This window comes from Hippocampus guttulatus, chromosome 7 (genome assembly GCF_054856545.1).
Source record: "Hippocampus guttulatus isolate MCC_2025c chromosome 7, RoL_Hgut_1.0, whole genome shotgun sequence".
Classification (NCBI taxonomy): Eukaryota; Metazoa; Chordata; class Actinopteri; order Syngnathiformes; family Syngnathidae; genus Hippocampus; species Hippocampus guttulatus.
In genome coordinates this window covers 4,488,572-4,508,135 of record NC_141267.1, presented here as the reverse complement: position 1 = coordinate 4,508,135, position 19,564 = coordinate 4,488,572, and the positions used below count along the sequence as shown (strand labels likewise).

Below are 19,564 nucleotides of genomic sequence, written 5' to 3'. Positions count from 1 at the left end.
GAAAAGGGTTTGTCCGTCATTTTCAGACGAGCAATTATGAACGGTACCCGTGGCTCACAGCCTCTGAGAAACGCTGCAAATTGTACTGCTGGGAATGCCTATTGCTTGCAACTAACCGATTTGTTGTTTGGAGCCACACTGGATTTACCAATTTAAGTTGTTTTACCGAGGCAGCAAGGAAACATCAGAGCACGGCTGGGCACTTACAAGCTACGGTGCGTTTAAAAAGGTTTGGAGACATTTGCGTAGATCTGCAGCTCAGTGAACAGGCACTACATTGGTGAGTAAATGAATTTTATTTTACATTTCTTGTCATTTTATTTCTTTAGTATTAAATTAATGGTAACAAAATAAAATGACAAAGATACAAAAATGTATCAGATAAATCTGCTCACCTGCAATTTATAATGGCGCATTGCAGTCACCTTCATGCACTAAAGTTCGTTCAATCTCAGCTGCTCAACATTTTCAGTTATTTGCTGTTGTATAGCCTATTCTCAAAATGCAAATAATCTGTTAACTTTATTTTCAAAGAATAGTTTGTTTTGTTATTGTGTGGTTGGTGTGTTATATGAAACTGCGACATTGCGCAATTTATTGGACAGACTTATTTAAGATCACACAGCGTAATTTGGGTGGCATTTTATTTAGTATTTTTAAAACATTTTATTTTTGACAATATCTGTAAATTTAGTTTCCTGCTCTTAATTGTGAATGCATAATTGATGGTTTTAAATGCTCCTGAAATGAAGTGCTGCTTGACGAGCCGATATTGTGTTCATGTATGTGACGTCACTGAAGGCCTACGGTTGAAATGCACGGCCCACCACTGCTAAACAGTCACCTGATCAATAACCTAACTGTCAAATATTCATGGTCAAGAAACCACAAGCCGCCTGCCACAACTCACCACTTCTCACGCACTGAACCAAGCAAAAAGCAACAGGATTTCTTTGTAGCTGTGCTAAATCATTGTTAGCTAACATTGGAGGGGAAAATTCGCAGCTTGGGTTTGGATGCATCCGGGAAAAGAGTTACAACTGTCTGGCTCCTTGGATCGAGCCACTTTTGAGCCTGAGTAGAAAGTGTCTCAACTGGACCAAGAAGAAGGACTGGACTGTTGGCCAGTGGTCCAAGGTCTTCTTATCCAATGAAATTAAGGTGTGCCTTTCATTTGAGAATCAAGGTCCATGGGTTAGGAGGAAGATGTGTGAGGAACAGAACCCAAGCTGAGGTCCAGTGTGAAATTTCAACAATCAGTTATGATTTGGGGTGCAATGCCCAGTGCAGGTGTTGGTAAACTCCATTCATCATCCATTTTCTAATCCGCTTATCCTCACTCTGCTTTCTTTAATCCAAGGTCATTTCAACAGTATACTAGAACATTTTAGAGAACTTCATGATTCCTTCTGCTGAGAATCTGCATTGGAGATGCATATTTAATCTTCCGGCAGGAAAGACCCCTACCCATACCACCAGAAGCACCAAAACCTGCTTTGATGCCGATGCCATCACAGTGCTTGACATGCCAGCCAACTCACCCAACCTAACTCCCATTGAAAATCTTATGGTGCATTATCAAGAGGAAAATCCAGGCCACCAGATCCAAAAACAAAGAGGAGCTCACAGGAAGCATCAAGGAAATCTGGGCTTCCATAACTCCCTGGCAATGCGACAGGCCGACTGCATCAATACCATGGCGCATCAAGGCAGTGATTAAGGCAAAGAGATTCCCAACAAAGCATTGAAGATTCACATATCATTTTGAAAATACCATATTTTGATTGATTTAATGTGGATCTAATCTCTTTTTTTCCTGCAAAAACTGACAAGTACATGGTGTCTTTTTTTTTCAATTTTCACATTTTTTGAATTCCTGTTTTTAGGGGTTTGGCGAGCTGAAAGCCCAATTTCTGAAAAAAATTAATGAATTCTTGAAATCATTTCAATTTTGGAATCTGAATCCATAGTCTATGGAAGTTCACGTTTTGAATGGAATTTTAAAGATAGTTTCCATGATATTCAAATTTCTTGGAAAGGATGTGCATCTTTTGTAACACCGCTCCTGGAATTTTTCTGACTCACTTCATGTCCAACTACTGTACAAATAAATTATAAAGTTATACTCATTTCGTGTCATGGTCAGTTAAATGCACCAATATTTTCTACAATTTAACACCTTAGGGTTGTTGGCGTCAAATAGGCCTGTTGAGAGCCCAATCAGGAGAGCATTGTGCTGCTTGGAGCGCATCGGTGAGACTGAGCGTGAGCGAGATGCAAGAGAAGAAGAGGACTCATCCACCGAAGACTGTGCCGAGAATAGGACAAGAGCAGATGTGCGTCTGTGAGCTGGAGAGCACAACTTCATAAACAGGGGCTCTTCTCCCTGTGATACACCTGCACAGGGATGGAGAAGAATGACAATTAGTATTTATGATATATAAAATGTCACATGAAATGTCTTTGATGGACAAACTATAACTATTAAGTGCTGTCTCACCCTCTTTCCCTGACGCTGCTCCTTGGTTTGTATTGACCTCTGGTAGCCTGGAAAAAAAACATCACTTTAAATGATCAACAAATTAAGACTTGTGTCAAGATGGCACAAATGAGGGCGACTGCTGCTGCACCTAATCCAGGTGCTTACTAATTTACTGCACGCACAGTTGAAATCGTTCAGCCAAACACTTCTCTGTCCATCGGATGGACAGACTGAAATATTCGGCAAAAATCTAGGCTGTGTCTCATGACCAACAACAAAAACTGGTGAGACTGTAGGAACGTAGTCCACTGCGTGCGCACTCACGCACGCACACACACATACTCTCCTGGGCACCTATTTTACCCCCGGTGTTAAATCCTTAATTATATGGCAGCGGCAGCTCATCTGTGAGAACTTGCTCTCTCAAGCTCCAGGAGCATTGCTTGTGCGTGCAACACAAATTACACAGCGGAAGGTGAGGTGAATTTTTCCTTGAGGGATTATAATGGCAGGATGTTAATTTAAAAAATATATTATGATCAACATTATATTTCACCATATCTTGAGATATATGAAGCAACTGCTGCTAGCTACCAAACTATCCATTGCAATGACGCTTTCATTGTTGCCTTGGAACTTTAACACAATTACAAATTATAAACTTAAAACAACATCCATCTCTCATGCAAACACTTCCCTTCTGTGGATGAACTCAACATGTTTTATATGTGCTTTGAGAAGACCAAGGCCGCCATAAAACCTCCACATTACACTCAAAAGGGAGAACTCAAGAAGGTGAATTTTAGGAAGGCTACCAATCCGAATGGGATTAAGGGACGAATCCTCAGAACCTGTTCAGCTAAAGCAGACCCCCATGTTCACAAGAATCTTCAGTATATCCCTCCCCCTAATGCGTGATTTTCACAACTGTTTGGAGAGAGAGCGAGAGCGAGAGCGAGAGCGAGAGCGAGAGCGAGAGAGAGAGAGAGAGAGGGAGAGAGAGAGAGAGAGAAAGAGTGCATAAGCTCTGTGATTCGGTGTATCACAGCGATCATACAGTGTGTGCTTTTGTTGTAAATAAACGTGAGGGCACTGCCGTGAATACTGTATTGTAGAATTTACACTGGGAGCAGGGTTTGTTTTAAGTTGGATAGCATTTCAGCAGTGCCTAAATAAGCCCCCAAAATCTAATAATACATTTCACATGAATTGTCACACGTGACAGACCATTTGAACATCTTAACATAGACTCGAGCAACCATGAATATATTAGAGCTGACCTGCCTGTCTGTGATCTGCCAGAGATGACCAAGTTAAAATGCAGTTGACTTTTTTTTTTTACATAATTGGTGGTACAGTAGGATGCAACCATTTCTTTTTGCAAGAAGTGAGGAAGGGATCGCAGCGGGAGTAAATGCTAAACACACTTTTTGTGCACAGAGAAAAAAAAGTAAGGAAAATTGACAATCAAAATTTTACTTGAATGTTTCATTGCCAATAGTAGGGTGACAAAATATTTGGTGAAGGTGGCAGCTACCACCCTCACCACCTTGTAAAACCATCTCCGCAGTAATGGATTGGGGAGGCAATATCATTTACTCGTGTGGGTCCACTGTCTTTTATGAAGTCCACAGTTAACGCAGCTGTCAACCAAGAATTTTAGAGCACCTGATGCTTCACGCCAAGGGGCTTTTTGGAGACAATGATTTTATTTTTCAGCAGGGTTTGGCACCCAGCCACAAAGCCAAACCTACCGATATCTGATTTCATAGCAATGGGATAACAGTAGAGTGATCCCTAACAGATTCGCACTTCGTTTTTCAGCTTTGGCGGGGTTTTGTTGTTGTTTTTTTCAAAAATTTATTTACAGTATAAAATAAAATTAAAAACTAGAGCTATTTCGGCACCTATATTGTGGAAAGACACGTTATTTCATGTTGATGCACAAGAAAGAAGGTTTCCCTGCATGCTGAACACACAGCTGACGTGACTCGGAGGCTTTGTATATGCTGACTCAATCAAGGTGCATGTACTGTACATACACGTAACTGGTCTGTTCTCAACTGCTTGTTGTCTCAGACCTTCACCAACAGACGTTGCTAACATACTGTGGAACAGCCATGAAATCTTGGTTCACATTGAACTGTATTCAAACATGACATACATACACAAACATGAGAATACCTGGGGGGAGGGGGGCGCAGCAAACTATCTTGACTTGATCTCCATTGAAAATATATGGGGCACTGTCAAGATGAAGGTGAGGGAACAGAAACCTCAAAATACAGAGATAGCTGAGCCACGGCCCATGGAAGGTGTTTTAATAAGTATAAAAAAAGATGATAATAACATTGCATTGAATTAATTGACTTCTACAATGATTCCGAGCGTTCAATGTACACTGTTGTGATATTTATGAATGAAATACAGCCATTACACTTCAGCTGAGCTCAGGATCTGTCTGCCTGCACTTCGATCAAATTTGCCAAAATCGCATTACGCCACCTGCATCCAAACACTTACTACCTATCATTTTAAAGCAAATCACAAGAAAGAGTGCTGCTAAAAACTAATTTAAATCATCTGTATAATATTACTATAATATACTAATATTGCACATGCAATGTCAGAAAACATTGAACATCCATCCATTTTCAACACCGCTTATCCTGAAGAGGGTTGCGGGGAGTTGCTGGAGCCTATCCCAGCTGACTTTGGTCGCCAGTCAGTCGCAGGGCACATATAGAGACTGACAACCGTCCACATCCATAATCACACTGCCACCGAGTGGAAACTGATCCCACGCTGCCCGCACACAAGACAGGCAAGTGTACCACTACACCAGGGGTGGCCAACCAGTCAGAGACTAAGAGCCAATTTTTTTACCGTGTTACTGCAAAGAGCCACGTCATACACATGGGCATCCCGTCCTCGCACGTGCGCACACGCTCACACACACACACCATTTTGCCCAAAGATCAATTTTTGAAGCAACCAACTTCCCACGATTGACCCGATTGTGCACATGAAAGCATAGACACACACGCACGCACGCCGGTGCCCAACCATGCACTCGCGCACATATGCACTCACGCCACGATGAGCAACAGCCGGAATGGCCCGAACATGAACGAAAGCTCAAGACACAAACACGAAAATATATTTTTTTCCCATCCATTTCCCCCTCCCACCCCTTGCAGTCAACTTGGGACCAGTCCGCTGGCTCCCGGTCGTTTGCGAACGACGTATTGGGGCCCCCTGCCTTAAAATCAGAAGCAATTCGCTGACTAGCACTTAGCGCCATTGTCTGCGCGTTGCGGTGATTCAGTCATCTGATTGGTTGCCCTCTATGTCAATAAAGTCACGGGACTGGTGATAGGCTGACGTTGTACGTTCTGTGTCTTTAGCGCCTTTTCTGAATGGCAGCGCCACTGCCAAGGCGTTTTCGACGCTTGTCGTGTGAAAGCCCGGGAGCCGCATTGAACCGGCCAAAGAGCCGCATGCTGCTTGCGAGCCGCAGGTTGGCCACTCCTGCACTACACCATCAGTGACAACATTGAACATTTTCAACAAATAACAGGACTGGAAAACAATCAGAATTAATAGTTTTAAAAAGATGGATACTTACAGTGGCGGTTGGTCTTGCTTCGCCCATGCGTGATGCAGCTCCAATGAAGTGTGTGATGCTTTAGGAACGTCCTCCAATACCATTGATTCAACATCCTCTGGATCTGACAATACGCAGACTGTATTTGTACCAGCAATCCACTTTGACTAAACAGCCGAGCTATGATCAAACGAAATACTCACCCTGGATCTCTGCAATACTAGATGGCTTTGTGTGTCCTTCTATTTCACTTGCATTTTCTGGGTGCGAGACCTCTGTTGTAGCAACATATTCCGTCTGTACCTGAACTTCAATAACGGCAGGTGTGCCATCCTTTGAGCTCATGTCCTCTTCAGGTGTACTCATTTCATGCTCTGCGACAATCTGGTTTGGCTCATCTGAGAAGAGGTTGGTTGACTTCAGGAAGTGAATTTACAGCTCAAACGTATAGGCAAAAAAGCATTGTCATAGACAGTGGATATCCATTTCTAAGATTGAATTTTTATTAATAAAAAAAAAAAAAGGATTTTGACAGACCTCACAGACACACCCACAAGCCTATTGGTTTCAACTGTTCGTAAATGGAGTGCTAATTTATTGGAGTGATAACAAACCCAAACTGAAACTGATATAAAGATGTTTAACAAAAATACAGTAACTAAGAAGACAGCCATTGACTCGGAGTAATTATAATGATCTAATTTATGATGATCTCGCAAATGTTTTCATCAGCATTGGCCTTGGAATTCCGATGGAATTGAAACCCCATGTGCTTTTTCAAGTGGGAGTGTATACAAACCAGGGCTTGGGGAAGCCTCTTTGCAGACACTGACTGTTTCCAACAGCTGGGTGAGTGGCTGAACCTTTGCCTCATGAAGTACTTTGAGTATCTGACAGTCTGGACTCACTCCCCAAAGCTTCCTTTGACCTTCACCCTGGAGCACACCCATCTGTACCACCTCACCCACTGTTTGTTCTGAGAATGTAAACAAACACATTTTATCAGGGAATCTAATCCCGCTCTTAAAATGGATTTGTGCTGCATATTAATTTATATTCTTCCATCTTCTTTGTAATGTTGTCACGATACCAACATTTTAACTTTGATACCATAACTGCATAAAATACCTCAATATGCAAAGTAGCAAAAACTTACTTATTGACGGATATTTGAATGAGAAAGTGCATATTCCTGGGGCGTATGGTTCTCATGCAAGCATGGTTGGGCTGGCATGAAAAACTGTCTTTGGCATTTTTACCGGCCATACGAATGAAATGTGTTGAGGGAAGCATGTCAGTGTACGTGAGCAAGCAAGCACAAACACTGTAATGTGACACATGTACATGCGAACGTGCACGCGATGATGTACTGTATGTATTCCGTTTTTTTTTTTAAACCATGACTCTGGCCCACACAACAAACAATGACTTCCCAGCCATGTCACTGACTTGTAAAAGCAAAGATCTGGATATTATCATATGTAAAAGTGAAATGTTCACCCAATGCCATCACGATGCACCCCTCTGCAAGTGAGACCCTCATGTATGATGGTGACTGTGTGTCCTCTGCATATAGGGAGCGACGGCCCTGAAGAGCAGCCTTCATCCCGATGACAGTGGCCAGACACTCACTTTTCATCCTTTGACAGTCTCTACCCCTCAACTCACTCATCTAATCACAAATGTGGATGTTACAAAACTTGCAACCACCTAAGAAATACAACTGCAGCTTTCCAAAAATAAAATTGGAATGCCTTGGTCCATAACCACCGGGCTGTAGGCTACATTGGACCGGGCCACAAGGGGTCGCACAGATGAAAGAATAAAAAACTTACAGTACTCCCAGTTTATTTATATGCAGTTACAAGAAAAAAAAAATGTGACCCCTTGGGAATAACCTAGATTTGTGCATAAATTGGTCATGTGTTCTGATCTTCATGTCACAAAATAGACAAACACAGTCTGCTTGAACTATTACCATGCAAAAAATATGTTTTAATGTATTTTTATTGAACACACCGTGTAAACATTAAGCATGCATTGTCCTGTTTCATCATCCATCTTCTGTTGAACTTCAATTGGTGGACAGATGGCCTTAAGCTTTTGAGCAAAATGTCTTGGTAAACTTGGGAATTCATTTTTCCTTCAATGACAGCAATCTGTCCAGGTCCTGAGTTAGCCGGGCAGCCCCAAACCATGATGCCCCCTCCACCATACTTTATACAGTTGGGATGAGGTTTAGATGTTTGTGTGCTGTGCTTGTTTTTCTCCATACATAGTGTTGTGTGTTCCTTCCAAACAACTCAGCTTTGGATTCATCTGTCCACACAATATTTTGCCAGTAGTGCTGGGGAACCTTTGCAAATTTCAAACATGCAGCAATGGTTTTTTTGACAGCAGTGGCTTCCCTCGTGGTGTCCTCCCATGAACTCCATTCTTGTTCAGTGTTATGCGTATTGCAGATTCCTCCACAGAGATGTTGACATATGCCAGAGATTGTTGTAAGTCTTTGACACTCTAGGATTCTCTGAGCATTTTGCAATGTGCTCTTGCAGGCATCTTCATAGGACGGCCACTCCTAGTTTGAGTAGCAACAGTACTGAACTTTTTCCATTTATAGATTATTAGTCTCAGCGTGGACTGATGGACATCAAGGCTTTTAACCCTTACCAGTTTTATGCATGTCAACGACCCTTAATCGTAGGTATTCTGAGAGCTCTTTGTGTGAGGCATAGTTCACATCAGACGATGCGCCTTGAGTAGCAAATTCCAAAATGGTGGGGGGTTTTTTGTTGTTGTTTTTTATATATTTTTTATAGGGCAGGGCAGGTTTACTCAACATCTTCAATCTCTTCTCATTGATTGGACTCCAGGTTGCTGACTTCTGACTCCAATTTGCTCATTAGCCTAAGTGTCATGATTCTGTTTGACCAACAGGTGGCACTGTAGGGTTCTCACTGCAGCTGCACACCTGTTGGTCATTATGTAATTAGTGCTTTAAAAGGACTGCCAGCCCGACCACTCATGGTCGGGTCATTGTGCTATTGCTCTTTGCTGCTGTCATGTTTGTTTGTTTGTCATGTTTAGGTCATGTTTTTGGTCATATTTCTGTTATTGATAGTTTTGAGCTTCAGTCATGGTTTTTGTTTGATACTTTGGACTTTCTTTGTTTAGGATTTAGTTTTCTGTGTTTTATCAAGACACTTCTTGAAATACACCCTGCTCCTCCCTCTTGCCTGCTTTTTTTGGGGTCCACCACCACCACGCTACGTGACACTAGGGGTTCACAATGTGAACTAGTGATGGGTCCATGAGGCCTCATGAGGCGTGTCGACACAATGACACACTGTGTTGATACTGTGCTGATACTGTGTCGCTGACCACTGCCACCTGCTGGACCTTCAAAATCCCTGCAGCCCACCCACTTGACAGACGGAACTGACTGATTTGATGATGAAGTGTATACAATGCACAACCTCACTCTACCTACAATAGCCACAAGCACCATTGTTTATGCTGTTTATATCGTCTCTACTGTTTATACTGTTCAGATTACATATGTCTTTTTTATACAGTGTAGCCGCTATCCTTTCTTAGCTGTGTGCGTTTAATGCACACCATGTTTGCATGCATATTTGCACTGAGGATTGGGAGGAAGAAATTTCATCTATGCTGCATGTCATACATAAAGCATATTTGACAATAAAGATGACCTTGACAATATCATTCACATCCATGCATTCATATTGTATCATTCAATGTGTTTCAATAATGTGAAAATCATGTGAATGAGGATGCTTGTGGGCTTTGTCTTCACAAATCTTGATTTAGAAAAATAAGATGCTCCAGTGTTTTAAATTTCAGTCTGTTGCGTTTAATGCATGCTATTTCCCCTGTTGTGGAGAACACACACACACACAAATAATGGAATAAGACATGTCATAAATCCGAGAGGCACTTGGTGAGACAAGGAAATTTTAATAAATACCTTATTCTCCAAAAGGAGATCAAAATGGCTCTACACGGCGGACAATTTGTGTTTGTCCGGAAGCTGCTCCATAATATGCACGCACTGTAGCAACGTCACTTGAGTAAAGCGCGTCTCAGCAGTCGATAGTCTGCTGCTCTCTGCTGTGCGTGCGTACGTACTCGCGGCTGCAACCCAACCCACGCCACATATTAAGCTTTGAACTACAACAGCTAAGCTAGCCTAGCCGATGTAATGATGGTCAGCAGACAAGGTTTACGTTTTATGCGACTTTTAATAACAACGTGGCAGAGTCATCAAACATGCGGTGTGCTCACTCGGAGTCACTTTCTGGAACTCCCCCTAATAGGCGGGACCTCTCAATCAACTGGAGTATGACGTACAGTACAAACGTTTATAAAGCACTTCTCATATAATAATAGCCTATTATATGACAGCCGACATGACGCTCGAAGTCAGACGGGCACATTTTTTCTGATAATCAGTGTGTTTTCCGTATTGCCCAAACATATATTTTTATTCGAGCGAGGGTGAGGTCTGGCTTGTTTCGGCAGTCGGCATCGTGTCGCCAGACGCACTTCCTTAGTTACACTGTGCGGGCTTTTGCTGCGTCAACGCCCCCTGCACTGAGTCGACGCCCCCTGGACTGAGCGGCGCAGCCTGGACTGTGCCAAGCAGCCTGGACTGTGTCGACGCAGCCGATGCAGTCTAGACTGCGCCGGTCACGTGATGTAATGAAGCAGCATATGCACCGACACGTGGATTGCTCTGTGAGCCCGATGCATGCGTCAACGAATCGGTGTCGCTGGACCCATCACTACTTCACATACTTTTCCCACCTCACACTGTGAATGTTTACACAGTGTTCAATAAAAAAACATATAATTGTTTGTGTGGTATTAGTTCAAGCAGACGATGAAGATCAGAACACATTTAATGACCAATTTAAGCAGAAAATCCAGGTAATTCCGAAGGGTTCACATAGTTTTTCTTGCAACTGTAAATGGGTGAAAAACATTTTATTTTGAAAAGTGACTACAAAAGAAATAATGCACGAAGCCAGCTCTGCACAAAATGCGGATGATTTAGTGGCATGGTGAGTGATATATTTTCATGCGGTTTATATTTGTCTGTGGTGCCTTTGGTTGGTGCATTTCAGGAGGACGCTGCTAATATAATAATATAAAAATGAGGCTACACGTTTCTTGTTCTATCTACAAAAATATTAAAATAAAATTTAAAAAAAGCTCTGCCAATTTAGCACGTTGCACAGCAAAGTTGAGACTGGGAATAATAGCAAGAGAAAGGCTAACACTGTCTTTAACAACAACACCATGAAGTGTGGGATGGACAGCTTTGATGAGAAGGTGTGATAGTGCATTCCGGAAGATGAAGATGGCCAGCCAGTCTCTGTATTTTCTAACATGATCAACACAGCAGAACGCTCATGTGCTTCAATGTATCAGACATGCATCAGAGTGAAGGAGAGAGGTGTGAAGTTCCTTGTGCATCGTGCAACTGAGCTTGCCAGGAAGTTCATAAAATGAAAGATGGTGATAAAAAAGAGCTCCTGCTTCAGAAACAACCTGCCACACCATGCCTGAGAAAAAGTGATCGGAGTCAGGTGAACTTTCCATACCAAATAATTAAGTGACTTTATGCTGTGTAGACTGCTATAAGTACACTTGTGAGCGATGACTGAATTGATCTTTGTGACGTGTCTTTGAAAGGTTAGGATTAAAAGTACATTTACGAAAACCCCGCAAGAGAATTGGTTCACTTGAACCATGTAGCGTGAATAGAGATTTGACAGTAACTCACCGATTGTTGGAATGCATGTCTCCTCGAGAGTTTGTTGGGCAACAGAGAAGACAAATGGAAGTCCCCCATCCCATTTCTTCCTGTCTCCACCAGAAGGTGGGCTATCTCCTGGAGACAGTGAAGCAGCCAGGTGAATATCAGGGGAACAAATAAAATACATTTTTCATTAAACTCACAGTAAGACAGAAGCACTAACATTTTCTATGAGTGATCATGTAAAAAGGCAGCAACAACAGATAATGAAGACTTGCAAACAAAGATCATAAAGTCAAGGTTCAAATATTTTATACATATATACAGTATTAGTCTCATGTGATCGTAAATTATTATACTTTACAGTCACATTACACTCTGCTGTATATTATGTGTTACACAACACAAAGAGCGATTACATGGAAATGAATTTGTTTGGTCTTATTAACTCACTGGATGCAGTAGTACAGAAGTCTTCCAGGGTTGGCTGAGAGGTAGGAAGTACAGGCAGTTCTGCTGGATCCCATTTCTTTCGTTCTTCCATGGAAGGAAGATTCTCTGTTTCAAGCAGTTTCTGTTGGGAAGCAAGGATCTCCTCTTTTGGTGCAGTGGGTGCCGACTCCAACACATCATCCACAGGGCTCGGAGCTTTTAGATTCTGATTAAGCCTGTTCAAGATCTGCTTCTTCTCACTCTAACCCAGGGGGGAAAAATACGTAATTGTAATCTCTCAAAATGCAAACTTCTGAAAAATAATGATCACAAATAAACACACCTGACTGACTATGCCAGACAGATTCTCTTTCAATGGAGCATTCTGCAAAACACAAAGTGCAAATCTGAACGGAATAGGACAAGGGAGCAATAGTTTGCAGTGTTGTTTGATATGTATACTAACCGCTCCAACATTATTCAGGGCAACAGTCATGGAGATAACAGGAGTCGGGGGTTCAGATTCTGGCAAGGCTGACGAAGTTTTGACAATTGTAGGTTGAGAGGTAGGTGGTACGGCTGCCATGCAAACGCTGTCTTCCTGAGCTGCAATCTTCCATAATTGATAGATGCACCAAGATTAGACTGGGTTTCTACTGGGTACACATATAGATATCTCCAAGCCATTGCACAGAAGAAAACGGAGTGAAAGTACTTACATGGTCATCCCATGCCTTCTTTTCTCTTTCATTAGCCTCTCTTCGCTTCCTTTCTAGTTGCTCTTTTAGTAAAGCAGCACGGGCATTAGCTTGGGCCTGGAATGTACATCATCATTTCTAAATGGTTTATCTAAAAGTGATTCTTGTATTTTTAAGACTGGAGCTGAAAGAGTCTAACTTCTTTGGAACTGGAAAAAAAAATGCTAACGTCTAAGGAAAATGCATTTAAATTATTAATAACATTTCAATTGATTTTTGAAACCATATCGATGTTCATTTCAAAATCCACTCCCAAATTGTCATAAATTGGCCCTTTCATCATTGTTCAATTAACTCTTCCTGAGTTTAAACAATCATCTCAGCATCAACAATCTTTAGTTTTATTTCACTCCAAACGGACTCACTTTAAAAGCCACTATCTTTTTCCTCCTCAGTTCAGCCTCCTCAGATGACTCCTGACTGTCTGAACCATCACTATCATACTGAAACACATTAGAGAGTAAAATATTTTCAAATCTGAAGAGCTCGAATTAATTATCTCACGTAAAAATGTCTATATAATCAACATACCTTTTCTCCCCTAAGTCTGGCTTTGATCTGCTGGCGCTCATTGAAATTCTGCAAGCGGATCTGTCTGAGTCTTGTTAAGTATTCCTGACAACATATGTAAATTATAATGGGGGATACAGTATGAATCAGGGGTGAGCAACTCCAGTTCTCGAGGGCCGATAGCCTTGATGTTTTATATGGCTCTCTGCTCCAACACATCTGATTCAAATGATCAGGATCGCTAGCCAACTTCATCAGAGCTTGCTGATGAACTGATCACTTGAATCAGGTGTGTTGGAGAAGGGAGACATACTGTATAAAACCTCCAGGATACCGGCTCTCTAGGACTGGACTTCATTAAATAAGATCAACAGCCAAACAACCAAACTCTAAAAAAGTGTAAATATGTACAGTATGTTCATAGCAAAACAGTTCCAAAACACAACTGAAAACAGAACATGAACTCAATAGGACAAAACCAGAACTGAAGAGGAGACAAAAACATGATTGAATTTATTTTTGGGCTAAAATCATAAAAGCGGGATATGAAATGTGTAAGAATAGTTGTGAAAGCATCTCAGTTTCTTGGTTGAAATGTTGTTGAGTCACACGTATGGAAGCGAGGATGTATGATGGAAGACAAGCCATGCCAGATGTGTTGGGTGGTAGCTGGAAAATGACTGTTTTGGCTCATGCTCCTACCTCCTCCTCTTTGTTGACTTGGGGCCTTGTAAACCGAGCTGAACCAACTTGGCCTTCAGAGATTGCCGCCCCGTATTGCTGAGTACCCTGTTTACCCTTCAATTCAACCAGAAGTTAAAGCTGACATCCCTTTAATTTGCGCTACAATACTTTCAACTTGGGGCTTTTTAAACAAATGTCAATGATTTCTTTCAAACTGTGATGCAAGTAACAATTACAGAGAGTAATCAGCTAAGTTGTGATTTTAGAGCAGGGGTGTCCAAAGTCGGTCCTCAAGGGGGCTGTCCCGCCTGTTTTCTATCTCTCCCAGGAGCAACACACCTGATTTAAATAATCAAGATCGTTCGCATGCTGCTTTAGAGCTGGCTGATGAGCCGATCATCTGAATCAGGTGTGTTGCAGCCCAGAGAGCTGGAAAACAGGCAGGACAGTGGCCCTCCAGGCCCGGAGCTGGACATGCCTGTTTTTGAGCTTTCAGTATTTTCCAGCTCATCACTTGGATTTTAAAAGATGCCTTATTAAATTTTGCCGAATTGAAGTTGGACATTGTGTAAAATGTCAATAAAAGCAAAACAATTATTTGTAAATTATTTTCAAACTATATTCAGTTTAATACAGCTCAAAGACAAGATATGACAAGGTGTGGGGGGCAGGGGTAGGCGCAAATTATTTTGGGAATTGTGTTCTCCAGGCCACAGAAAAAGGAACATTCTGACTTTTAAAAAGACAAAGTGCAAAAGCCAGCATCTGTGATAGTCCGGGGGCAAGTTAGTGCTAGGGTAAATTGCACGTGTGAGAGCATCATGAATGATTGGCAGCTGTCTGCAAGAGTTCTTCAAGAGGTCTGCTTTTCTGTTGTTTTTGTCTTCTGTATTTAGTTTAAATTTTAAATACCTTGTCTTTGTAGTCTATTGAACTGAATATAGGTTGAGAAAAGGATTTGCAAATCATTGAATTTTGTTTTTAGTTATGTTTCCAAATGCATTGGAATTGGGGTTTTGTAGTTCTGTTATCATTTGAAACCGCAACATTTGTAAAGTACAGTAAAACCTTGTTTATCGCAGGGGTTACGTTACATTCCAAAAAGAACCAGTGATAAGTGAAATCCGTGAAGTAGGATTTATTTAAAAAAAAAAAAAAAAGCAAAAAATTGTGAGAGGGACGAAATTTCAAATGTGCTGTATGTTTCACATATAGCATATTTGACAATAAAGTTGTACTTGGTACTTGATAGTAAGCTGTATTTTTTACAGTTATTATACAATACTGAACTATGTATACAATGCAGAGGCGATTGCTCTAAGACCGCAAGGGAAGCTCAGCTTCCCCTAAAATGTCAAAAAGTAAGTGTGTGTATGTGTGTACGTACAATTGTGCGGACATGTCATTGACTAAATATGCATGACAACGCACTCAACTTTTGTTCCGAAGCAGCTTCTTATTGCTGGTTACGACACGACTCTCTCCTCATTCAATCCCACAGCTTCACTGTGCTTTAAACTGTGTGGACGCTGAGCGTCGACTGCGCGGACGCTGCGTGTCGAGAGAGTTCAGTGTAGGTTGTCCCAATGCATTGAAACGAGATGAGTCATTGGATAAATGCTGGTTTTGTCCCGCCCACTGGACGCTCAGCGTCTCTGGGAGTCTATGGACAGTGGGCGGAAGCTCAGCTTTTCTGCATGATGATTGGATGATTTGTCTGAGGCTGAATCTCTTATTGATTGACTGCGAAATGAGCCAATCATCGATCTTATGGTGAAGGTATCCTTTTCATTTTTTTGAAAAGGACCAGAGAGTAGAATTCACAAATATATAAACGGACACAATTTATGATTTAGGCCGAAATTGAGCTTCCCCTCCTTGACAGACCAGCATCCGCCACTGATACAATGAAACCAAAGACCAAAAATTTGCAAAGGTAAATTTGGCAAGCTGTACAGAGGAGACGAGGTGCGGAGACTGTTCACGTTGGTCAGTCCTTTAGCCAATCAGGATGCAGAACACAATTCACTGTTTAAAAAAAAGCATGAAAAAAAAACTGCACTAAAAAAATCCGTGAAACAGCGAAGCCGCAAGGTGAACCGCATTATAGCGAGGGATACTGTAACCAATTCTATCAATTGTACAGCCCCTTCTATTTTGGCCTTTACCTTGTGCTTTAATTCAGGCTCCAGTGGCTCTATGGCTTGTAATAATGGTTTTTGTATTACATTACTGTGACAGCATGAGCTGAATTTTGGAGAGTTAGGGAGCAGCAGGAGCAGGCTGTTCACACTGCATTGATCCTTGTACATGTTGATATCAGAAAGCCTACATAGTACATTTTTGCATTAACAGAAAACCAAACGAGTATGCATGGTGCCATATTTGGTTGACTATTGCATATATTATATATGGGGTGAAGTACATCATCAAACCACGTACCAACTGTCCTTCGGCTCGGACTTTGTTGAGCATGGCTTCTCTTTTGCGCTGTAAAAACTCCTCAACCTGATATGCCCGCTCAACAGGAATGTGACTCTTTCGCCTAAAAACATATTACGGTAAGTGCAAAGAGCAAGAGAAATTTAAATGGCTCTGACATTGATTGAATAAAGCTGGGTCATATACCTGCTCATATGGGTTTGTTTTGAATTGTGCTGCAATCTCTGTAGTTCTCTTTTGACTGCATCAGGGTTTGTGAGTGGGGCAGAGCCATTGGGAAGCACTGGGCCGGCAGCGGCTGGCACATTACTTTCAAACAGATGCAACACTGTCAATCCATATTTAACACTGCGAATGATAGTAAACATCAGAAATTACCGAATAAGAGTGCCTGGCTCAGCTGATCCCTCCCTGCTGATTCCCACCTCGTCTGATTGTTGTTTAGCCATTTCGTCAAGTGCAGAATGGTAGTGTTCATAAGGATTTCTGCTCATTACAGAGACAGGAAAAGGGCCAACAACTGCAGCTCTCTTTCCACCACCTAAATAACACTTAGTTTGGAGGACAAAACACAAGTTTCACACATACACTACATCCATACTTTACAAAACTCTTCCAATCGTGCTTGCATGGGTCACCTGCAGGCATTGCATCTTACTCCCTCTGCAAAAAAAGAACCCCCCTCCCGAAAAAAACCAAAACATTTATGATCTTTATTATTATAATTATTATTGATACTGCGGCAGCCTCCCACATTCCAAAAACAAGCATGTTAGGTTAGCTGAAGACTAGAGACTGCCAAAAGCCAATTCAATTCAACTGTGGTTATAGAGCACTTTAAAACAACCATGACTGTACCGTCTTCTCCGCACTAAAAGGCGCACCCAAAAGCCTTTCATTTTCTTAAAAGCTCACAGCGCACCTTAAAATCTGATGCGTCTTGTGTATGGTTATTACAGGAATATGTCGACCCCAAAATGGCCCCTTGCGAGAGATATGCTTACAACCAGAGTTCAAACTTAAGGCGATCAGGTTACACAGTTGAACACGGAAATAGAGCAGCGACAAGAGAGTTCATTGTGAACAAGTCAATGTTATAACTTGCTGTTAGTTAAATGAACTGTGTCGCTGCTTGAATAAATAAGTTTTACTGACATTTGATCGTTCTGTAGCAATGCCACTCAACAGCTAATCTATTTTAGCTATTGTCGTTTGTTCACAGCTTCTTTGATCTGTGATGTGGGTTGCGTCGGCGCTGATTGGTTGAACCACATGCGTTCACACTCATGCGCGCACAGCAGAGAGAAGCGGACTATGGACTGCTGAGGCATGCTTCGAGTGGCTTGCTACAGTTCTGTCGGCATTTCCTTGAGCGTAGCTCCATCTAGTGGATGCATTGTAGTCATCATCTAGTGGATGATGTGCGTCCTTAAGTGCGGCGTGTCCAGTAAATGAAAAAAATTACAAAATAGGCCATTCATTGAAGGTGCACCTCATAATCCAGTGCGCCTTTTAGTGCGGAAAATACGCAGGGATGACAGTGGCTAGTGATGAAAAAAAAATAAAAAATCGGAAAATCAGCCGGAGGTCTGGGGGCAAAGCCCCCGGAAGCTAATGAATGGGTTTTAGAGATTTTAAAGCCTTAAAACCATTAATTTTATCAACAAAATTTTACAATTTTTGTTGAAATACCATTCCCTATTTGCTTACAAAATTGGCACTTGATACTAAACATGCTAAAGATTATGTGTATTCAATGTACACACTACTTGAAACTTTCACAGAAAAAAATCCCAATAGATTGTTCACGATTCTTTCAAGTGAAAATTTGACATAGGCCTATGTGCAATTTTGGTGATGCATTCCTGGTGAGCACCAACATGTAACTTCAAATTTGATGCTAAAGATCAAAACTGAAAAAGGAAACACATTCTCTGCCATATTTAAGATTTGTTCATTACTTGTATTCATAAAATGTTGTGTAAATTTGATAAAAAGCTGTTGATTCTTACCTCATACAGTGATAGTGAAGTCCCAAACTGTTTACTATATATGGGCTATGAATGCATTTTATCTTATAAGTTGGGTGTCTATTTACAGTATACAACTATGTACAGTTTCACGATGTAAAATGTTTATTTTCTCTTCATTTTAAGCTTTTTAGCAAGAGCTAAAAGCTTGTTGGTCCTCTCCGTCTTTTTCACTCTCTTTTTAGCCAACTCCTGTTTTTTCATATGCTACAAGCTTGCTTTCTTCTGCTCCCTGTCCAATTCATCGCGCTCAGCGTTCCCGCTCTTCCACTTGCTTTTTATTTATGGACCTGTTAATGACTTTTGTGGACCAAGTTAGCCATTTTTTAAGGACTTTTTCTCCATTCAGCGGGGGATTCACGGTGGATTTCATGCCCGCTCAGCAATACACGGGCTGAACAGAAAGCCACATATCACTGAGCTGGTGTTCAAATCATTGCTGCCAAAGGAAGGGCACATCTTTATTTTTAGGGGCAATCACTTAACCCTTTATTTGACATACTGTATGTCAAATTTTCACTTTGCTACCTGTATCACAGGTAGGAAAATGAAAAAAAACTTTTTAATTAATTCTCAAATAAAACACACAAAGAAAAATTTAAATTGAGAAAATATAAAACTTCAATTTATTTTCGAATAAACACAACACTAAGAACAGAGCTAATGGTCATATGGGTCACCTGGAAAATCTGGTTTCACTAACAGTAGTACTGATTGCCCATCTTAGCAGTATCCAGTATACTTGAACAGCTGAAATGCATGTCAGAAGTCTAAATCCCAAATGGTCCAACCCTATTATTTTCCCTCATATCACCTTCAATGATCAGACATGTTTTA

The 19,564-nt window shown here is 41.3% G+C and overlaps 1 protein-coding gene across 7 annotated transcripts in view; it reads right to left on the bottom strand.

Moving 5' to 3' along the window:
- nek1 (NIMA-related kinase 1) overlaps window positions 1–19,564 on the bottom strand; it is a 63,792-nt gene that overhangs the window by 11,898 nt on the left and 32,330 nt on the right. For 5 of the 7 annotated variants that reach the window (XM_086114785.1, XM_086114787.1, XM_086114786.1 and 2 more), the window contains 16 exons: window positions 17,076–17,248; window positions 16,884–17,006; window positions 16,698–16,800; window positions 14,274–14,369; window positions 13,593–13,676; window positions 13,427–13,504; window positions 13,023–13,118; window positions 12,770–12,916; window positions 12,647–12,688; window positions 12,325–12,565; window positions 11,899–12,006; window positions 6,889–7,065; window positions 6,293–6,487; window positions 6,111–6,213; window positions 2,501–2,547; window positions 2,180–2,397 (listed from right to left, as the gene is read on the bottom strand). In XM_086114785.1, coding sequence (XP_085970911.1) covers window positions 2,180–2,397; window positions 2,501–2,547; window positions 6,111–6,213; window positions 6,293–6,487; window positions 6,889–7,065; window positions 11,899–12,006; window positions 12,325–12,565; window positions 12,647–12,688; window positions 12,770–12,916; window positions 13,023–13,118; window positions 13,427–13,504; window positions 13,593–13,676; window positions 14,274–14,369; window positions 16,698–16,800; window positions 16,884–17,006; window positions 17,076–17,248 — 2,031 coding nt within the window. The remainder of the gene's footprint in view (window positions 1–2,179; window positions 2,398–2,500; window positions 2,548–6,110; window positions 6,214–6,292; window positions 6,488–6,888; window positions 7,066–11,898; window positions 12,007–12,324; window positions 12,566–12,646; window positions 12,689–12,769; window positions 12,917–13,022; window positions 13,119–13,426; window positions 13,505–13,592; window positions 13,677–14,273; window positions 14,370–16,697; window positions 16,801–16,883; window positions 17,007–17,075; window positions 17,249–19,564) is intronic. The other 2 variants (XM_086114788.1, XM_086114789.1) reach the window with 2 other exon arrangements.